At 34.3% G+C, this 24,210-nt stretch overlaps 1 protein-coding gene across 1 annotated transcript in view; it reads right to left on the minus strand.

Moving 5' to 3' along the window:
* FBXL17 (F-box and leucine rich repeat protein 17) overlaps positions 1 to 24,210 on the minus strand; it is a 536,163-nt gene that overhangs the window by 140,277 nt on the left and 371,676 nt on the right. Inside the window, exon 7 of the mRNA XM_030817453.1 lies at positions 16,770 to 16,846. Within this exon, the coding sequence (XP_030673313.1) occupies positions 16,770 to 16,846 (77 nt within the window). The remainder of the gene's footprint in view (positions 1 to 16,769; positions 16,847 to 24,210) is intronic.

A 24,210-nucleotide genomic window follows, 5' to 3' on the forward strand; every position in this document is an offset into this window, starting at 1 on the left:
AAATATTATTCAAGAACCTGGGAAAACTAAAATATGGTTTGATATTTTAACAGATATTTGTGTGTGAAAGCCGCATACGTTTCAGTTAATGAACACTATTTTCTCCATTTTTTAATAAAAAGTAATAATGTAATCCTACTTAATCTAAATACCTAGGTAAGAAATTGTATCTGTTTTGAAAAAGCATATGCAAGAAATTAATAAAAATATTTCTAAAATCATTACATCATAGAAATAAAATAATATTCCATTATCACATAACATGATTTAATTGGAAAATACTCATATTTTCTACCCCCTCTGCTACTGAGTAAAGGTCTGGTTGTCTCACAGAAAAGTTCCTGGGCAAAGAGGAGGAAAAAGTGCCATAGTTAAGCAATGGGAGGGAAAGTACTCCAGCCTGGGATCAAGGACAGCTTACTTCTGGTTCTAGAGCTGGGAAAAACTAGGCCTTAGTTTTCTTCTGAATGAAAATGGAGGCTTCAGAGGAATCAGCATTTTCTCACAGCTCCTATAGCTCTGAAGCTTGAAAAATTTTTAGCCAAATTCTATAGGATACCACTGAAACTTCTACATAATCTCAGAACCAATAATCAAACTAGTGGGAAATACTTCTAGACAGAATTTGTAGCATATTATATAATACATTCTTGCAATACTTTCCCATAAATATTCATATTAGCTAGGAAGCTTCCATTCTGATTCCTCATTCCCCCAACCCTAAGAAATTAGATAATAGAAATACTTGTTTTAAAAGATGTTTGCAAAACTGACAACTTTTTGCCAAGAACACTCTACGCTGGTTAGGGGATACTGAGTGCCTGTCTGCCAGTGTTCCCAATAGTAGCAAAGCAAATTGCTAGAGTGTCAAATTTTCAATGACTTTTTTTTTTTTTTTTCTGTTTTGCTCTGTCATTTGGAGACCAGACTGAATAGGCACAAGCAAGATTCTGGGTGATTTTGCTGCCTCGTATTAGCTAGGCTTTTCTCCCTTATGCAAAAATAAAATAGGAATCTAATGGTATTTATTCCTGTGGCTATGTCTGGACGATAAGTAAAGTATCAGAGTCCAAGATGAGGCCAGGACTGGCTGGTCCAGAGGCCAGAGGGGAGGATTTCAGAAACAGCACTGTAATCTTTTCATATGCCCTACCTCCTCTGTCTCAATTTTAGGAGTATAATAAATGTTCTCTTAAAAAGCATGCTGGGAAGAGGAAATAAAAAATGTGGTATGGATGGTGGTTAAATATCTGCCCTCTAATACATATAGAATCGTTTTTACATTTAAAGTCAAATCTGAAGCTGATTTAAAAATTCCTACAGTGGGTAAGAGCTAAGAAACCTTTTCCATGAAAATCTGACCTTTGGTTAACTTCCCAGATCTGTTCTCTGGCAATTCTAAAATGGTATTTTAACCATGTTATTATAAGCAACTATGATTGCTTATTGTAACAATGACCCCGATTGATAAATAGCATCTGTCTGGTTTGAGAGAACTATAAATACCTGATGGGGACACCATTGCTTTCGATTACCTGAATGCAATCATTGATATAACTGGACTTACAACGTGTGGCAATTCTAGAAGCTATGACTGTTGACTAATATGCCAAGACATATTAGGTGGTAGGGGCTTGAAGCTTCTAAGCCAGGGTAATGCCTGTATCTATGCTATGTGGATGTTATCTCCTTATACTTGAGCCTTCATCTGGTGGGTGAAAGAAGAGCCTCCTGACTGCTGGGTGAACCATGACATGGGACTACCACAAGGTATCCTACAGAAGCTGACCGCCTGACACTGCCCTCTGGCAAGCTAAGGCTCTTGTCTTGCTGAGCACACTGTGCCAAGGGTGGCCTATGGTGGCTAAATGTCTAAATATTTAGTAGAATCTAAACTAAATGGGAGGCAAGGCACCAGAAAGTTTAAATTTTAATGTCTCTTTTGATTTTAGGTCTATATGTAACCCAGGATAAACACCATATTGCTAAAGTCATAAAAAAATTAATTTAAATAGCATTTTAATTCATTCAAAAAATTGTAGAATGTTCATTGAAGCCACTCTGTGATAAATAGATTATAAGATAGGAAGAAGACAAATAGGGGATACAGTTAAGTGGTTAGCACAGTTATCAGTGGATTTGGCTCTACTTAAATATATTTTGAGGATAGAGTTGACCAGGCTTTCAAATGGATGTGATGAAAGGTAGAAAGAAAGTGAAGCATCAGGGAGATCAAAGTTTTGGCTAAGTAAAAAGGTGAATAGTGATGCCATTTACACAGGGAAGAACAGTAGTGGTTATGATGAAGTGATAGAAATGATTGTGAGAATAAACAGCCTTCTATTCTGCATTTAGATTAACCTACTGAAAAGGAAGTACTTACATTAGCCAGTGCAGGGATATGATGCTTTGAAAACAGTGATAATGTGGATCCAGTTTTATAATCAGTGTGACATACTTAGCTCTTTTTACGGGAAGCAGGGATGAATAAAGAAGAAAAAGTAGGAAGTCAAAACACAGCTTTAAGTGTGCAGCACATCATGTGTTAAATTGAAACAACCCCAAAGTTCAACTTTCTTCACTGTTCAAGGAGAAAATCCTTTACTATGTACTTCAGGATAAAGGATTTGCAACTATATGGTGCTTGAGAAATATGCTATTGCTGTAATTTAACTCACTGTATGTGGGCTTCAAGATGCACAGTGGCATTCCAAACCAACTTTTAAAGAAAATTGCATGGAATTTTGAAGACATCAGGAGCGTTCTTAAAAGTTATGCAGAGAAAACGGATTTTTGATAGTTATAAATTATATTTAGTGCTGCCAGATTGCAGGGAACGCTCTTTTTGCCTCAGTATGGTTAAAATTACTGTTGACAAAGTTTTAATTTAAAATTTTAAGGATTTAAATGGAAGAATATAGGTCACTGAATTTTCATTCACTGTGTAAGTATGACTACTGGCAGAAAGCAAGCTTTGTTAGTGAGGGTCCAATTTTGGCCCTGGAGTCCATCCTTTCTGTAGTAGTTGGGAATTGAGTATGTGTTAGCGAGAATAATTTGGCTCTCAGTCAGTCAATCAGTGGACTGAACACGCACAGTTAGAAACCTGCCTGGCACACAACAGAAGCTCAGTTCAGAAAATACTAAATGCATTTGTGAGACAGACTAGAGTCCACACAAATCATCTATTACAATCACAAGCTGGAAGGGATCCGATCTTTCCTAGCAAGTTGTAGATTTAGATAGATTTGTAATAGTCCAAAAATATACTACACAGCTTCAAAGTCTAATTCTACAATTTTCAACCGGTTTCTTAAAGGTGAAAAAAAAAAGTAAATATTTGTAGAGCCCACTGCACGTAAAAAATGTTTTAAAGGACCTTCCCATTACCAGAAAAACTTGGGAAATTATAGTAGGTTTCTAAGTTAAGTGCCGTATCTTAAAACAACTAATTTAAAAGTATATGGTATATAGGCTATTAATATCAAGACCACACTTTTGAACAATATTTAAAAAGTATATTTTTTCATAAATCTGAGAGAGTAGATTTCAAATGAAGTCTAGGAACGAAGATGAAGCATGAGCTTCATGCAAAAGACAGCATAACGATAGAAAGGCTGTACCTTTCCACATAATGTACAGTATGTGAGAGCGTCATCAGGTTTGTGCTGTTTGGTGTCCTATTTGTCCTCAAGGACCTCCTCCAGCTCTAGAATCAGCATTTCCTCCACCGAATGATGAATGTGATGGATAATGTTTACATGTGCGGCACATATTCATGCGCATTCCCTGAATTTTCTGTAGCCCCAAAATATTGTGGAAAACAAGAATGTGACAGAAATGTGGGGGGAATCTGCATTAGGGGAATAAGGGACTAGACTTTATAACAATAATACACTTCACAGGCATGCAAATAACTAATAAATCATACACTGGTAAGTACAAGCATCAAAAGCTGTGACAACAAAGAAACCAGAAATCATGTGCAAATATCAACATGCTTGATACCCTCATCCCTGTTTCTAGCACTTAAAATTTTGTCAGGGTCCAAGAGAGTTAAAAGAAGATATCACTTAATCTGTTCCAATTTATAAGTTTTTTGAAAGTTAATCATTTGCAAACCTTGAATACAAGGTGTGTTATAATGGCAAAGTTGAAAACGAATGCTTTAGAGGATTTCACCCAATTTCTTATGTAAACCAGAACAGAAGGGATGATTCTCAGAAAAAAGCCCAAGTACATTTGCCTCAACATAAAATAGGACTGATTAAATTTCAAACTCTTCATTTATTTTGTACAGCAGAAATTTTAAGTTCCTTATTGCTGTCCAAAATTGGCAGCTTAAATCTTATTTATTATTGATGCACATATATAGGTGTGCTACTATAATATATATGCGTGTAATAATATGTATTATTCATTAAAAGTTAATTGGTTACTATAAGATAGAAATAATTTAAAGTTTCAAATATACCGTCTTCTAGCATATTCAGAAAATATCATTCTGGATGCGCGCAGCTTGGTTGTGAGTTGCTCCCTGTACAAGTGCCTGCTCCTCAGAACACCAGTGACACATCTCTGGACTTCAAACCTCCAAATCTGACTTCATAAGGTTGACTTCGGAGAGATTTCCAAACATACAAAGGGCAAGGAAGGGATTGGATCCTATTAGGATTTTATTGTGATTTTATTTCTAATAGTAGAACAGAAGAATCCTTTATGAGCGGAAATAAAATATCTTCAAAGCAAACTGCTTTCTTGGAGAGGCTCCTAGAGCCATATGTGAGGAAAGAGATAGTAAGTAGGAAGAAAAAAAAGGGAAATTTAACCTAAGAAAGAAATAGAGATTATTAAAAATACACAAGTATCAATCATCAAAGAGTACATAGCTAGTTTTCCACACAATTTTTTTTCTCTGCTTCTAAGAATTATTTACCATATGAAAGTATTTTGGCAGGCAAAATGTATATTATATCAGTATGAACATAGTTCATTTGAAAATCATATATATATATATATATATATATATATATATATATAAATATATGCAGCTTGGTCGTGAGTGGCTCCCTGTACTATATATATATATATATACACTGTTTCGCTTTTTTCATATATATATGTGTATATGTATGTATGTGTATATATATATGTATATATGTGTGTATATATATATATATATATATGGTGAATAGAAAAGTACCATAACTTCCTGAAGATGGAGTGAATTTTCTTTGTTTATTCCTAATTTTTAGTTTTTAAAAATCTTTTCTCTGCCTGCACTCAGTCATTTTCAATGAAAGCCAAGTCACTTTCAGTCACTTAGCATACACAGCGCACAGAGGCACGGAGGCTGGATCAGCCATGTCAACTCAACACAATTATTTGAAAAGTTGAAAAGTTCAAAGTATTTATTTAATGTCATGCAGATAAACCCAAGGAAAGAAACACATTTGACAGATAAATTCTAGGTGATTGAGTCTTTACAAGCCCAAGGGAATGTTTTAGGATAAGGGTGAAAATTAACAGCTTAATATTTAAGTTAAAAGTAAGTTTGATTTACTTAATTAGGAAATTAGATGAACAAAACAGTCTTTTTGCCTAAGGAGAAAGTTCCATTTAATATCTATCCTACAGTGAAATCATCAATCTGTCTGGTTCTTTGCCTCCCAAAAATATGACATGGAAGGAATATTAACCCGATTTTATAGCTAATAAGATCAATGTGTCGGATCTGATGAGCCTGAGAAGGCTGGTACCTTCTACCTCGAGAATAGTGTCCATTTTGTACCAAGGAAATCTAGCGGTTTTCTACCCTCTAGCAGGTCACTCACTGACAGATCCAGTTCTTACTTATATATTGAGAGAGAAGTTGAACTAGACTAGTATTTTTCAAACTTCTGGTCATTGTATTAAGTGACAAAATTAATCTACTGAGAGTCCAACAAGCACTTTAAATGCCAAATGGATTTCTCACTGCAGGACAAAGAAGTTTGAAAGCCCATGAATGTAATACCATACAGTTTTCAACACTTTTCTATTAATTTCCAAATGGCTGGGTCCAAGGGGTCCATTTTCAATACTTAAAACAAATGCAGAAAATTTGAGACAAACAAAATCAGAAGGTAATCCCCAGCAAGTTGATGGACTAGCTAAAATGTAAAATTACTTCTTCCCAAGTCCCACCTCCAACTTCTCCAAAAGTAGAAAATGTGTCTGGGGATTAAGTGAGTATTGAATACAAGAAACTACAAGCTTTTAGTCCTTGAATGAGGATGCTTTAAAACCTGTGGGGTAGGGGCTGACTTTGCTGAGTTGTAATGAGAAGGCTGGACCTGTGATGAGGAATATACTAGGTTTTAAGCTGGAGGAATAAAAGACATAAAATACAGTGACGTAAGATTCGGGATGTAGCAGACTTAGAAAAATTCAATCAAAGGAAGCAGGGTTCTTTAGAAAAATGGATTATCCCATGTCTCTACCATAACATGCATAAGAAGAGCCTGGTGTATCTTGACATAATGAGTCCATGTCAAAAGAAAACAAGAGTCAAATGAAGAAGCTTCCACTATCAAAAATATGGCAATTTGAGCATCAATAAAAAAACTTGCAATGGATCATTGAGTTTAAAATGATAATTAAACAACAACAGTTCTTCATTGATCACCTTTATGGGATGATGTAAAACCACTGAATATTTTAAAAACCGGAAAATAAAGGAAAACAATTATGTACTATTCCTGCCTTTCCTAAATAAATTGACCTCAGGTAAACTGGAAAGTTGATATTTATCTAAGGAAGTCCAGCTAGGAGATGAAAAGGGAAAGACCTTCTGGAGAGGCTTAACTATGCCAATGTTAGTGGATACAAGAATGTGACTTTAATCTGTGATAAACATACAATATAATGAATTATTTTAATGTTAAATTTATATTGTGTTTTGAGTGTTACTCTCACTTTCTAAATAGGAAAGTTGGGACATGTTTGTTTTTATTTTTGTTTTTCTTCAAAATAAATCATGTGCTACGTGTCTAACATTAGTAGGCTAATTAGTAAGTAGTGAAGTAGATTTAGTCCAACATCAGCTGGTGAGGACAAAATTATCTTGAAGAGCAGGTAAAACCATAAGAGAGCACTTGGGAATAGAAGAGATATGGTTTGATACTTTAGAAGAAATGGATGCAGCTCTTGGGCTTTTTCTCCCTTTTTGCTCCTACTTTTCATTATATCTCAGAAAATAAGGAACACTAAAGCTAAAGAGAACAAAGTAGGTAGAACACAAAGACACACTGAAGAGGGATTTGATTTTTTACTTCTCAGAGAACATTCTCGGAGAGGCTCTCTCAGGAGAAGAAAGTTAATGGGGCACCCTGGCTCATGCCTGTAATTCCAGCACTTTGGGAGGCCAAGGCGTGCAGGTCACTTGAGGTCAGGAGTCCGAGACCAGCCTGGCCAACATTGTGAAACCCTGTCTCTACTAAAAATACAAAAAAAAAAAAAAAAAAAAAATTAGCCGGTCATGGTGGTACGTGCCTGTAATCCCAGCTACTGGGGAGGCTGAAGCAGGAGAATCACTGGAACCTGGGACGTGGAGGTCGCAGTGAGTTAAGATCTCGCCACTGCACTCTAGCCTGGGCAACAGAGTGAGACTCTATCTCAAAAAAAAAAAAAAACAAAGAAAAAAGTTAACGGGCAACTGAGGGTGAATGATAACACTGAGGCCTGAGAACTTCTGAGTGTAGGGTTAAGAAAGGAATTCAAGAAAGCAATTGCTTACATTTCTAGGAATAGTAAAATTATGTATCTCTAGAAATATCTGCACTTTAAAGCTACTATGAAAGTATCTCATTGAATCTTGTCTTAAATTGCTTTAAAATTACTACTTAAATAAAGAAATAATTCTTATATGAAAAGCAGAGAAATTTGAGAAGTCATCTGCAATGGGGAAATTTTAGTTTTTGTTTTGCAAATTAATTAAAACCTGTCAGGCCTCAGCTTCCTCATCTATTGAAAATAGGTAATACTACTTTCATAAGTTAGTTATAATAATTTTAAAAGAGGATTGAGAAAAATTTTAACTCAAGAATTATATACACTTTTGAAATCATTTTAAGAAAATATTTGTTGAATATATCAATACATACTGAATATCAGTAACAATGTCCCCCTTTCAGTTACAGAACACTTAATCATGGCACGCAACTTACATTTGGTATCAGCATGGTAAAGTTATAGTGAATAAGTAAATTAAACCTATTAAGTTCTAGAAGAATATAATTAGATCTCATCGGGTAGCTGCTTTATGACATTGTTTTCTCATATGCAGATTAACAAATATGGCTGTCTGGATTTAGTTACATTTTTAAGGCTCTGACATCTGGAAAAATCTTATTGGAAAAAAAAAGTGTTGTTAATAATAAATACAACACATCACTGACCTCTGAGTGATTATGCAAGACACTGACTTAATATTGAATGCATACTATAGTGTTACTCACAAATTATGTAAACCTGAAGCTATCCAGGTCTCAGTTTCCATGTCTACAGCTTGAATAATAATAGTATCTACCTGGCCGGGCACGGAGGCTCATGCCTGTAATCCCAGCACTTTGGGAGGCCAAGGGAGGTCGGGAGTTCGAGACCAGCCTGACCAACATGGAGAAACCCTGTCTCTACTAAAAATACAAAATTAGCCGGGCGTGGTGGCACATGCCTGTAATCCCAGCTACTAGGGAGGCTGAGGCAGGAGAATTGCTTGAACCTGGGAGGCAGAGGTTGCGTCAGCCCAGATCGCACCATTGCACTCCAGTCTGGGCAACAAGAGTGAAACTCCATCTCAAAAAAAAAAAAAAAAAAAAGAAAAAAAGTACCTACCTAAAGTGGAATACTAATAAAATTAAATGAATAATGCCCACAGAAAACATCCAATACATTTTATCTATTTTATCTTTATTATTATTGTTATGAAAGTCTGTTATTTGACTTATTTCTAATTTAATTGGATACTTGATTAGTAGTGATAACCCAAAGTAACATTTCCTTTTACATAATATATGTTAATGGAAGTTGTTACCATGGGAATGCTGAATAAGACAGGAAAAGTCACAACAAAAATTGGAACTTACTCTGAATTTTCAACTAGAATATTTTCATAAGGTTTCTTTAAAAATTTGTCCGTGTTTGCATGTAATCACTTTGGATGATTTCTGTTCTTTCTTTAGAATAACGAACGAATACAAAAGCATCCATTCAGACACCTGTTCTTGCTCTGAGCCTTTCCAAGGGTTGTTCTACCTCAAATGCCCTTCCTTCTCCTCTCTGTTCTCCCATGTCTCCTCTTCCACAAATCCTTCCCCAAATATTGCAGTCTATGATGATTCTGTCCTCTCTTGAACCCCAACATGTCACAGGTAGAAAACTTTACATGGCTTACATCTTCTTTCTCAATACAAGAGTACTTCCCATCCATCTCTGTATTTTCCACAGCACCCTGCCAGTAGCATGCACACACAGAGTAAATATTTGCTGAATGAAACAAAAATAAAAAAACAGTCTAGAATGAACCCCAGGATTAGAAAGGAATTTAGAGATCATATAGGCTGATTTTCTACCCAATGCTTCCATCTTTCCACATCCTCCCTCAGATACTATCTCTGCTTGAATAGTTCTCGTAATAGAGAACTCACTACCACTCAAGATATCTATTTTCAAGAAGTTTTAAACATTAGGAAGTCATTTCTTGTTTGGCATACTGGAAGTCTAGCATTATTGCAATTATCTTGGTATTCATTCCAGCTCCATTTAGAACTATCCATCAGTGGTATAATACTGATAATCATCAATAATAATTCTATACATATATATATATATGTATATATATACCTTTAGATAGTACTTAGAAAACAATGCTTAGTCTGCATATCCAAGGGTACTATGCAATGAGGGTTAAAGATAGGAACTTTGTGAAAAATGACGCTTTATATGATTTGGGACTAATTTCCTATACCTATAGCAGACTGTTTCAAAGACTAATGTTAAAAATAGCTAGTTAAAAATTAGACAATATATTTCAGAAATGCTAACAGGAATTGAGGAAAGAAAAGATAAAAAGTTAATATTTCAGTTAATAGTTAAATATGTAAATTTATTATTTAGCTTAAAAACTAATTTGGAACAACAACATACATGTACCTTAAAGGGTAAGAAAGTTAAGGGGTAAGCACATAAAAACAGGTTCATTTGTCTTTTAAATGAAGGCTAGAATGTTTCTTAATTTAAAAAAAAAACGATTAAATGTAAAGCTAGAGTTAATCTTTGAATTGGTTGTGGTGATATTTTCTTGAACGGATGTTTTAAGAAGTCCTTCTCAATAGATTTGACATTTGTAGTCTATTCTAGCAAGACACAGTGATAAGAGTTGTCATTGCTCAGTCTTTTATTTCAAGGTTACTTAGCTGCAGTCTTGGGATGACCTAGGCAATAGGAAAGAATGTCAACAATTTCTTTGCTGTAGAGCAAAGGAGAAAGGAGAAAAGCTTAATAATTAAATACCAACTTTTGGGTGAAAAATCATTTCCATTATATATTAGTCCATTTTCATGCTGCTGATAAAGACATACCCCAGACTAGGTAATTTATAAAGAAAGAGAGGTTTAATGGACTCGCAGTTCCATGTGGCTGGGGAGGCCTCACAATCATGGGGGAAGGCAAAAGGCATATCTTACATGTCAGCAGGCAAGAGAGAATGAGAGCCAAATGAACAGGGGAAACCTCTTATAAAACCATCAGATCTGGTGAGACTTATTCACTACCACGAGAACAGTATAGGAGAAACTGCCATTATGATTCAACTGTCTCCCATTGGGTCTCTCCTACAAGACATAGAAATTATGGGAGCTACAATTTAAGATGAGATTTGGGTGGAGACACGGCCAAACCATATCACATTACTAAGAAAAAGAACATAACACCTGCTAAATGTAACAGTAGGAATATAAATCTGGTAATAGGGAACTCCAGGAATAAAACAAAATTTAGAAACGGAGACAAATAACTTTTAAGATGAACATAAAAACAAGGGAAATTTGCAAGCACAGATTTAGCAATTTAGTACTATTTTGTTAGAAACAATAAAAGTTACCTAATTTAAATAACAGAATGGAAAAAAAGTGTGAACAATCAACAGTAAACATTAGGACATCCTTTTTGATTTACAAATGTCTTTTCTAACATTCTTCTCTATCACCTTACAACTATTAGATTTATTCCTGCTGACAAAAAGAGTGGAATCTTACCTAGCAATCTTAGAGCAGTTTAAAATACTATTTAAAAATGAAACAAAATGTAAAATGAAAAAAAAAACCAGGAATTTCATTTAAAATGGGAGATCATTCCATGTAATGCATACCTAATAACATAAAACATAAAATGATATAATAAAGAGCAAAATTATTTTGGGTATAGAAATTTTTTTCTTGAATAATTTCAGTGCTAGTCTGTCAACAAAAGGGATACCGCAGTAACCCAGAATGCTTGTTGGGGTTTCTTTTGTTTCATGAGTGTATTTACTTTGATGATGTAGCCCAGATCCTAATTTGGGTTAACTAACAGCTTAAAAGGGTTGGTATCCCAAGGAGAGGTAGAGAAGGTATAACCTTTTAATCTTCCAATAGTATCAGAAGGTTAACAAGGCTGGGGTGGGGCGTGGGTTACACCAAAACAATGAAAAATATCACCAGGCCACTCCCTGCTATTCTTGTCTGGAAAAGAAGATGCATTCTTTTTTTTTTTTTTTTTTTTTTTTATAAGCTCGCTAGCCTGTCCTCTGGATCCTACCAGCATTATCCCTTTAGGAATGCAGAAACTAAACATCTGTATCTAGCACATGGCCCAGCACACAGTGGGTGCTGACTCAATATCTTTTGACAGAATATTACGTTTGACAGAATGAAATTTTTTTTATCATGTCTGACATATGGCAGCCCAACTAAAATGACATCTCCAATCATAATCATGGACAAAGTGACCTCCTTGACTTGGAAGACCTTTTGCCCAGAGCAATTCAAGAGTTTTGTCAAGCCACACGGTTATGTTAAAAAGTCCCAGATCAGTACTGCGATCAAGAATACAGGGCAGCCAAAGACAGCCTCAGGAGAGCAGTCCATGGGTCTGTGGAAACCACACAGAAGGATGTGGAGTGGTACTGAGTGAGCCTGTGGGTTGTCAGTGACCTGTATGCCCCCAAACAACAATGTCAGTATTTGAGTGTTTACAGTCCTCTTTAATTAAAGATTATTTCACTACTTTAAAATGGAAACAAAAACATATCTCTAGAGTGTATTTCTAGGGCCCACATGAGTGCTAAAGTGAAAAAACAATGTGATAACTCAGAAAGAAACCTGGGTCATTTTACAACTGCCCCCCGACACAAGGGTCACAATGGTAATATTCACTGTGGAGACACTAATGGAGATAAGCGCTTTATTCATCCATCCCATTTATTACACCATATGAAGTGCTGTGTGGCCCAAGAGAAAGATCACTTCCTCCGTAGGCCTGAGGGATACAGGTTGATTTCTCCTTCTTGTCTTCCTCTTAATCCCAAGTATATATTTTCCTGAAGGAAGTAAATTATCTTTTTTTCTTTCTTTTTTTTTTTGAGACAGAGTTTCGCTTTTGTGGCCCAGGCTGGAGTGCAATGGCATGATCTCAGCTCACTGCTACCTCTGCCTCTCAGGCTCAAGCAATTTTCCTGCCTCAGCCTCCCGAGTAGCTGGGATTACAGGCATGTGCCACCATACCCAGCTAATTTTGTATTTTTAGTAGAGACGGGGTTTCACCGTGTTGGTCAGGCTGGTCTCATACTCCTGACCTCAGGTGATCCACCTGCCTCAGCCTCCCAGTGCTGAGATTACAGGCATGAGCCACTATGCCCGGCCTTGAAGGAAGTAAATTTTCAAAAGAAAATTGAGCAAAAAAGTAGGTTGGGAAGGCTTTGCTAATAAATTGTTCCAGGAACAAAGAAAAGCACAAGGGGAGCAATGAGAAAATTATCCACATAAAATGAAAGTAGCACAAAGGAGAGACAGGTGATAAATCTAAGACAGGAAGGCAAATGAAAGGTTTTAGACTTTTTGCTGTATCTTTTTCTATTGCCTACTAATAATCTTGTTTAGCTAGCTTAGCTCTGGAGATCAAGTAGGCAGGTATAGACTAATGCAGGTCTAATTTCTAAATAATGATTTCCACAAACAGAAAAGCCACACTTGGAAGAGGAGAAGGGCTAATTCTTCTTCAGAGGGAGAGAGAAAGAAGATTCTGTATGATAAGAACTGCCAATCAGTGAGTGTCAACTATGCCACCAGGCACTCCACGAGTGTTTTATATTGATTTTCACTAACGTATGTGGAATGTATCATCATGTGGATTAACAGACAGCAAAACCAGGAAGTTAAGTAACTTGCTTTATGTTACAAAGAAAGTAAGTGGCAAAGCTGGAATTTTAACCGAACTCTCTAACACCTAAGTTTGATTTTTTTTCCACAACACTGCCAATGACATACATTTGTTTGGTGATATAGGAATGACAATATTATATTTCTCTTTGGGGAGCAATCTCCCAAGACTGTATTTTCTGTTTAACTGTGTCTGAATTACTGATTTGTTTGTAATTGCTACCCTTTACCATAAAGATCTATGTTCAATTTGGGGAGTAAGAAGTCTATTAGCATGATCGTTTTCTTTATGACAACTATATCATATATCAATTAAAATAAACATAACTCTGTAACAGCCTGGCCAGGTGTTACAAAGTACTATAATACTACATTCAACACCTCTGAGAATCCTGACAAAAATTACAAATGATATGCCAGGTGAGGAGCTGTTTCTGAATCAATGAAGCCTGTAAAAAAAATCAAAAACCTCAGTATACTGTACTAAAAGAATATACATACCCACCACCATAGAAAGAGGAGGCCAAAAACAGACTCACCAGCTTGAATACGAGTAAAGCAATAGGAAGCAGAATCATGGGGTAGTCTCTTAAAGGATGAATTTCCCACTGTATCAAGATGTACATCAAATTTTACAATTTCTAAGTAGCTTCAATAATCAAAAAGTCCTATAGAATATGTTTCTACTCGTCCAGTCAAAGAAGGAAAAGGGCATCTGTTTTTCTTTCTTAGAATTTGTAATAATAGGGTAGGGGGGACACAGTCTCTCCAGCACAGCAGTTACCTTCAATAACACGCTGTTTCTCTGGTTACAATGAATAATCTTTTTGCTGCCTCTTTGACAAAAATTACTCATATAGCATTGGCATTGTAGTGGGTGAAAAGATGAGATGAGCTTTCAGTAATTTGTTTAATTTTATCATCAAATAGCTATTGTAGTACGATCTCATAACCTATCAACCTTTCCCTCTCTTCCTCAATTGTGCCCCGACATTTTGGAGAACAGAATCGACAGATGCAAAGACTTTCACCATGAACCTTTTGAATACTTGAAATCCTACTGAAGAAGGAAGGTAAGATGGGGCAGAGAGCTTGAGAGCTGGAGGGACTGAGGTGCAAGAAAAATCATGATCGATTTCTCATCACAATGGAGAGGAAAGACCACAAAATTTTCACTTCCGATTCTGCTCAAATGGACAAGATCAGTTGTCAACTTTGCCTGATATCATCTTCATTTAGGCAAGTTTTACAAAATGACTGGTTGGGGCCCATTTCATAGAAATTCTAATTTGACTAGTTTTAGGTGAGGCTTATATGTCAATATGTTTTAGAAACTCTTCAGATAGTCTAACGTGCAGACAGGATTGAGAAACACTGAACTAAAATAATTCAGAGACACAAATAAACGTAAACCATATTGGTAAGGTTTTTAACATAAACCTCTTCCAAGACTTAGGAAAGGAGAGGTGGCAGAAAAATTTTAAGTGAATCTTGTTTTTATCCCACTCCTGTAGAAAAACAACACTTACTAACAGTGTACACTGTGCTACTCACCAGGTTAGGTACCAGATACATACAGAAGCATGAAGTCAGACATTAATTCCTCATTTTACAACTGAGGAAATGGAGTGTCCTATATGTGAAGGAACTTCCCTAAGGTCAAAGAACAAAGACAGAACTTGATCTCAGATCTGTCTCAACTCCAGAGCTTTTTACCTTCTCAATTATCTTCTGGAACATTTCTTTTTGTACCTGATAACTTAATAGTAGGTGCTGGGTACTGCCTTTGTTATGACACAAAGTATCTCTATGCCTTCAGAATAAAGTGTGACTTTAGCAACATTTTACACTGCAGAATCTCAGAAGAGTTCATTATAAGGGATTTACTATCCATAACTCCTGGCTATTAGCTAAAAGGGGGAAATATACAAAAAGACCAGAAGAGTAGGTAATGACAAGTTTCAAATGAACAAATGAAAGTATTAGTTAATTAACAAATCTACATGGGTATATATACAATATACATATATAATACACACATACACACACTCTCTCTCTGTCTCTCTCTCTCAATATGCCCTGTGTTGGTCAGGGAGAACTCTTTAGGGCCTAGACAGTGCAAGACATAAGAAGTTTTAGAGAGTTAACCATGTCTAAGTAGCAATCTAATTGCCAAACCAGAAAACAAACAATGTAAGTAAAGAAAAATATATCAAAACACTACTTTTACAAGGCAAAATTAGGAAAAAACTCACAACCCAGAAACATTATGAATAAGACATATTCTCCAAAATAAACTGAAATTAGGTGTGTTTCTAAATGTAAAAAAAAAATTAGATTATTTTTAAAATTATAGCTTCAGTAGAGTTTAGTAAAGTTTTTCAAAAAGATGAATTTAGTAGCTAATAAAAGACAACTCTCCCATCCATGGCAGACGGTCAGTGTGACATCCTAGGACTGGAGTCATTTATTATTATATGTCAGAGCTAACAATAAAAACTTTAATAGATTATTAACTTCCCTCAAGGTAGAAAGAATATTCTCAAATTTAAATGAAAAAATCAAAAAGTCAGAGAAAATAAAAGAAAACCATTTCATTCTCTTATAAAGCCTAATATATTTTCTGGTTAAAACTCTGTAATTAGATTAAATAGGCAAACAGTTGCGAAAAAATTTATAAAATTAAACAAAAAAGGAAGGGTTAGGTTATTTTTCTTTATTACTGCGACAATATGACTTCATATTTTTCATAATTGTAGAAAACAACTTGCTTTTCACCACTTTAAAAGAATATTGAAAAGTAAGATAATTTAAAATGTTGCATATAAATGTATACACTTTACTTCCTACATCCACAAATGGACATTCCCAAGGCTTTTCAGAATTTAAAGTGTTATGAAGTTTGGCATTTAGAATGTCAGTAGATATGCCTTTGACATGATATTACATTAAGCAAATAAACTCAATGTAATAATTTTCTTAGTTATATTTATTATGCTCAACATTTTATTGTTAAACTTATTTTCATTGTATACCTCTTTTAGCTACACTTTTTAATTTTGTGTGAGTGTGTGTGTGTGTGTGTGCAAACGTACATGTGTGCGTGTGTGTGATTGCATGTGGCAATGAAGTAATATGCATATTCATTTTACTGTGGTTCTTAGCTCATAATTTTTTTATTTTTATTTTTTGGTATGGTCAGAATGAGCATAAATGATGATAGACAGTCTCTATGATATAGTTCTTGATTTCTTTTTAAAAACTTTCATTTGTATCTTTTTATTCTTAGGATTAGGAAAATGGTTCATTACCTACCATAATCTGTGATTTTACAGGACACCAAATACAGCTCTTTCAGGTTTTGTCCTTCCTTTGCAATGACCTCCACACACCTGAAATATACAAAAAGTGGTGAGTTATACTAATGCGTTCCAAGTTAAATTAGCAAGGGTTTGAATATAACAGGAAGAGGTCAGAATTTGGTGAATGCCACAGCTTCTTTAATGGTGTTTCAGGAAAGGTATTATATTCCCTGCTTTAAAGTCAAGTGCTGTCATACCTAAATGACTTTATTTAAATATATTTATGACTAGTGCATCTTTTATAACCAAAGAGCTTAGAAAGAAATAGTCCCATAAGAGTACTGTTACATTTGGTAATAAAAGACTAGTAAACATATGCTATTTAATGAATATATATTATTTATATAATTAAATAATTTATTATAATAGAACTGTAGAATATAGATAGATCATTATTACAGGTAGATGGTTATATGCTCATGCTTCAATTACTAATGATGGAATTAGGTAGCACTGAAATAGTATTTTTTGCAAAATTTTATTCAACATAATATCAAATATATTCTAAAAAGCTATAATTTTACAGATTAAAGATGAAAGAAAATATACACACATAACTTTAAAATCTTTTAAAGTATCTTATCCTTAATATTGTAAATAATTTGTTGTAAAGGTTTAGGCCATTTTAACAGTATAGATATAGATATGTAAGACTGTCTTTTCTGGTTTCATTTAGGTTAAATTTTTTTTTAATGGTGCACTCTGCTCTAATAGGCCTAGTGGAAGTTGTATACAGAAACGAATGAACTTTAAAAGTAATGATTAACAATATTATCCATTTTGTGGCTCAGTTTCCTATAATATCAGAAAAATTTGTGCAGTCATACAGACACACAGGCAAATGCACCCTTCAATGCAGTCCCTCTTTTAATCTTTATAAATAACAGTTAAGTAAAAGGGTAAAAGCAAAAAGAGTCATTAACCTTTTCTAGGAAGTAAGGATCAAGTAATTTGATACCTGTGTGCATAATCTATCAAAAAATTACTCAGTATCCATCTCTGTCTTTCCTATATTTTATTTGCTGTCTGGCTTATTTGTAGGAATCTTCATAAAATGTCAGGAAATTTTATACAATTTTACTTCACATAATTCATTATTGAAGGTTAAATTAGTTATAGAGAAGACACATATGTCTTTTAAAAATTTTTTATGGAATTTTGTTTTAATGGAATGATAAACATTTCAAATTTCCTCAGAATAACCGAATAAACATTCTTTATCTTCCCCTATTAAAAAAAGATCTATAAAAAAATGGACAAACTTTTCCACGTCTAAAACAGGAAACTTAAAACAGCAACACAATGCAATTATGACTGATACAGGTTGTGAGGGAAATTTTAAAGCCTAATTCCACGTCATTTGGTTTTAACATAACATTTAAATAAATTCATTTACAAAAGAATAAAAACAGAAATGAAACAATACCAACAATAACAACATTTTATACGGTAAAAACTATTTTTACATGCTAAGACTACAAATAAAGGCCCTAGATGACTATAATATGCTAAATCATTAAAAAATAATCTGATGGCTTTCTGTCAAATCAAATATACATCTCACTGTCCTCTTCCATTGCCTACCAAAAAAACTAACAGATCCAATATTTTGCGTGGCCACCAAAAATCATTAATTGTAGTTTGTTCTCATGCTCTATTTGAATAATTCAAAATGCCTGATTTATATCTGATTATGCTCTAAACAAGTGCAATATCCTATTTATCTTCCTTGTACTTGATTTCACATTAAATATGCTATAAGCACATATGAACATTAAAGACATACAGATGACTACAAATAGCAAATGACACAAATTGACTTCACTGTACAAGCCAAGTCAAATGTTAGTACATAGGCAACAAGAACCAACATTTATATAAAATAAGATGATCAATCACTGCATAAAGACTGTCCTAAAAACTGATAAAAGGTCATGAGCATCAGGTTTCCCCGCTATTCACAGAGAAAAGTTCAAGAGGTGTAGACAATTATGAACACATATTATAAAATCATTTAGCATACTCAGGAGGCAATACAGTGGCAAAAAGATAACACATGATTAAGAGTGAGCAGTGTCTTTCAGATAAAAAAGGGAGAAATATAAGAGAAAAGCAATTTGCTTTTTATAAAGAATCCCCTAGGATTTTTGCTGTTCTTGAAAGTTCAGGTAAACAAGGTTTTCCAAATACTTTTAATTACCCTGATCACAGCCAGTGTGCTAAAAGTCACGTACAACATAAAATTATTCCTGAAGTAAAAATTCATGGAGACAAAACCATACTCCTTGGAAAACTTGTAGCAAAATATTAATTTTATATCTGTTATGGATTTTACATTTGAAAAGAGAAACCCCAAATTCTGTGATTGGACATAAACGTCATATATATTGAGACACAAAATTTAGTGGCAGAAATAGGTAAATAAAGGACATAAACGTCATATATATTGAGACACAAAATTTAGTGGTTGAAATAGGTAAATAAAGGACATAAACGTCATATATATTGAGACACAAAATTTAGTGGTTGAAATAGGTAAATAAAGTAGGTGTTGTTTTAAGAATTGAAAATGGAAGTGGTTTCTATTATCCCATTACTACAAATTGGTGGAAATGGAACACCACCTCATGTTCCCGGCTAGTGTCTAAAGTCTCACAATCCACCTATGTCGCGTTTCCCTGGCAGCATGTGGTGATAGCAGTTCATGATGAGAGATTGTGGGTGGTGACTATCCTTTTCTCCTGAAACTTTGAGTCCATTCTATAACATGTTTACAAGTAGTACATAACACAAGTCTGTGAACATACTTACTTTAAATAATTCCACTGTTTTACAAAGAATCTTGGCTCTAGTCATAACCTTTAGTGTATTAAAATCACAGCAATTCCCAGCTCACTGTATAGAATGTACGCAAAAAACAAAGTCATAAATCTTAGTATGGACTACAGGTACAGCAAGTTAAGAGGTTTTTATAAAGTGATACCAATAAAAGAGAGAAATGTGTGCAAAGTGATAATCTTGAAGTGAGAAGGAGAGTGATAGAACCAAAGACTACATTTAAAATGTTTACTTCTTCATCACCTTTCTTACAGATACCACATAGAAGAATATTCATTAATCATAGTGATGAATTAGTTTGGTCTGTAGGAGCAAGCCATGAGTCTCTAAACTCAGAATCTAGAATTCAAATTATTCCTATTCTTCCCCAACCCCTTGTCCCCATCACTCCTATAGGCAAAGCTCAGAATATCACATGGCCATTCTCTATGGATCAGTAGGTTCAAAGATTTCCCACTTCATGTATGACAACATAAGGAGTTATAAAATTTGGAAAAAGAACTGTCTCCTTACAGAAAGTAACCATGTATAAGATAATTAAGAAAAAATCATAACATGGGAAAATGGCATAGTGGATAAATGCTGAAGAATATCAAATACTTTAAAAGTAGCTCATGAATGTCAAGCACAATTAAGATTACTAAACCCTAAGGAGAGATCTGTCTTAACAAGAGAGAATAAAAGAATCAAAAGACATTCTAGTCTTACCTCCAGGGAATCACAGAACAATCATGTACATTTTTTGGAGCCCTATATCATCATTCTCTACAAGATAACTCCTTATGAAAAAGTTCTCCAAATCAAATGTCTTAGGTTCATTTAAATATACTTTAATTTATTCTGAATTGCCTACCCTCAGTTTATTTTCCTGCCTTTATGTTTTGGCAGGGGTCTGAAGAGAATTAAAAAAAAGACATTGCTACCATTGTAAATTCCTGAGTAACAGCTGTTGAGTACATATATATAAACTCTTTTGGAATACAGAGAAAGGGCCAGAAAACCTGCTACAAAGTATCCTAAGCATCCAGAGTTATTTTTGATAATAATGTAATTTTATGCTCACTTGCTTTTGATAACGTTCTAAAATGCATCTGAAACATTTGATGAAATATGAAAAGCAACAGAAAGGTTACTTTGGTAAGCTAGATAGGATTTTTTTTTTAAAGATGAGAAGGCATTGCTTATATTCAGTGGAGGGAAAATCTGTCTCCTTAGCAAGAGATTCCTAATCACATGATTTATGTGAAGGGTAAAGGTTAATGAATTAAGCTGTGTAAGCTTCAAAACTATCAAAGGAATTCAAAAGAGCCTTGAATTATGGAAAACAATGGCCCATTCTACATACATACCAAATTTTTATGTTTTTTTGTCTCCTACTCAAAAGCTAGAACATGGCATTAGTGACAATTGAAAAGAACTAATGAGGAAATATGACTACATCGCTTGCAATAGGAGTGTCCTAGGAGACCTTGTTACTGTTTGTGATGTGCTTCAAACCCAAAAGAAGCTAATTGGAGCTGCCAGACACTGGTTTGCAAATCTCACTTTAAAGGACAGGCTCAATCACCTCAGAGGTGTGAAAAGAAATGTCCCCATTAGAGATGCATTAGTATGTGGCTTGGTGAATTTCTAAATAAACTTTAGGATGTTCTTTCCTAAGTCACTTTTATATTTGAATAACAGATATATCTTCAAGTGAAACACAAATGCAACAAGACAAAAACAAGCCCACAGATCTAAAACAAAGAACTATGAAGAGTGTCGTAAAGTAATTGGCAAATAAGTGCATCTGGGAGCTAGGTATGTTTAGGTTGAATAAACACGTGGATCAAACCTCAAAACCCCTGAAACAAACAATCATAAAAGTGATCTATTTGGGGTTTTAGAAATAGAACCTCATTTTCATCATTTCTTGAAACTAAACAAGCCAAGAATCCAACCTATGTTACATAGATTGTAAGTGGGTAGGGGCTTAAGGAGCTACAACACATACACACACACACACACAAACACACACACAAGCACACACACACACAGAGACCCCACATGAAAGGAGTACAACGTGTTTATGAGCTCTAAAGAGAGTAACAAGAGAGCAAACAGTCCAATTCCATGCTGCAGAAGCTCATCCCGACTAATTCATACATGGGTCATTTAAATGATAGCAGAGGCCACCAAAACACAATTTGGTATCTTACAGAAAGAATAATGACATCTGATTGATTTTTCTAAAGCTCCAAATCAAGTTTTACTGAAGAATAATCCAATCCCAGTGCAGTAAATGAATGGGTATAATTTATAGGTTTACTCCGCTTTCAGAAAATGCACAATATAAAAGATTTCTATGCACAAAAGAGATAAATTTACAAGTAAACTTTTACAAGATGAGTCAATTCAAGAATCTATTAATATACTTGATCTCAGTCAAAAGGCCAAGAAGTAATCAAGAATCTATTAATAGTATGTTTCCCCTTAATACATTTGAATACAATTTCATTTATGAGTCTTATATTTATAGTTACTTTTTCTAAGTAATAGGACATCTTAACCTTGCAGAAATGGCATGAAATATGTTTTTTTAATCTTCAAGTTAAACAGCTGTACATAAATGACAAACACAAGATTATTTATGGAACATGACAGATGGTATCAAGGTGATATGTTAAATCCACTTTGTATTTTACAGTATAGTTTTTTTGTAAATGCTCTTCTATTCAATCCTATTGACAACACAATACCAAATATACACCTAAGTCAATTTTTCATGTAAACTTCTAAAGATGTGCTCATAGAAGAGATGTTTACTGCAAGAAAAATTCTTTTTTAAAGGTTGACTTGCAATTAACATGTGAGAGCATTTGCTCAAAGCACGTTCTTAATATACCACAGGGGCAAAGACTAGGAGTGACATGCAAAATGTCACCAAATCCACCAGTTAACAACAATTATCTTGGGACACTCATTAAGTTCTCACTACCAAATGTTATTCTCTAGAAAGCCAATATCTGATTAGTGTGGCTGAGATTAATTTAAGCTCTTGCTACTTAAACAATAGCAAACCGATGCCCATTTTGTCACACTGAGAGGTAACGGACGGCTACAAAATTAGAATAGCAGTGTTTCGTTATTTATGTTTTAATGAGACACACCACAAGAGGTGGCCTACAAACTGAAATGTTACTAAAACTTAAGTTCCATGGGTTTGCATCTTTGCCAACAGAGGGTGTCCTTTAAGGAAAAGGAGGCAGAGCAGATGTCATTTGTTGATTCTTTCCGGACCACTCTCTCCTTGAGTGTCTGTGACATTAAATAGGTTTTCTCTTTGGAGAACAGGATTTAGCAATGAAAAAGTAATATACCAACAAAATAATATTTTTCATATATTTAGGAATGGCCATCACAAACCTGCTGATATGAAAATACATTTTTATTCATTTATATAGTAAAATGTTTAAATTTAATTTGAGTGTTTCTTAGAATACTTAAAAAATGTATTTTAGATAGAATAATGCCTGCCATATTTTAAAATGCACATTTTCTTTAAGCTACTAAGACACAAGACGATTAAATGTTTTTCTGAGGGGCAGGTACAGAAATTGAACTAACAAACTTGCAATAAACTTGGCTCTGGCTTTAGTATTTCAGATCTATTTAACCAAAAGTCTTGCTTTTTAATTTTAGCCATTGTTCCATCCATTACCATAACTAACTAAACCTTATGTAACAAGTTAACATTTTCTAAGCATTCCTCAGAATACGCAAGAAGCAGAAAAAAGATGCTAAGCTTTATTTATTAATTACTTTACTTAATTCAAGAATGTTTCATTCAGTGTAAACTATGTTTTAGAAATACTAAAAGATATAATCAAAAGCCACATTATTATAAAATGAACATAATACTTACAACCTTGATGGATCAAATACTGTTTATTTTTTGTGACCGTAGTTGATATTAATGTTCATACCTAGGAGCAGCAAAATCATATTACTATGTCTGTAACTATTAAATATCAACTGAACGTAAGCATTTCCTTTAGTCCTCTAAAGAAAATATTTCAGGACCAAGGAAACGCTAGAAAAAAAATTAAAGGCAAGCTTTCCTAATTCACCAGTTTATTCATTCTTCAGTAGAAACACATGTAGTTAGTTACTTTGAATAAGGAAATGCTAAGAGACCTCCTCCACCTTTGAAGGTTTTTGAGTTTCCATCAATTCATAATCCGTAACTCTAATGGAATCCAGATACTGTAAAATTCTGATATAGTTAAGACTGGTGCTATCTTTATGGTGTTCTGGTATATTTTAATATAGACAGCAGAAGACAAGGCTTTGTTACCCTACATGTAACAAAGATTTACCATGTGGAAACAAAAGCTCAGGACCCTAGAAAAGCAGAAATACTAAAACATTTAAAACTACAATCTAGGTTAATGAATTGTAATTCTTTAGAGACCATTCTTGTCCTGAAAAAAAGTCAGGCAAAATTCTGCAACTCGAAACTGATGCCCACCACAAAAACATTAATAATGAAACTAAAAACATTGTAAAGAGATTTG

Source organism: Nomascus leucogenys, chromosome 2 (genome assembly GCF_006542625.1).
Source record: "Nomascus leucogenys isolate Asia chromosome 2, Asia_NLE_v1, whole genome shotgun sequence".
Taxonomy (NCBI): domain Eukaryota; kingdom Metazoa; phylum Chordata; class Mammalia; order Primates; family Hylobatidae; genus Nomascus; species Nomascus leucogenys.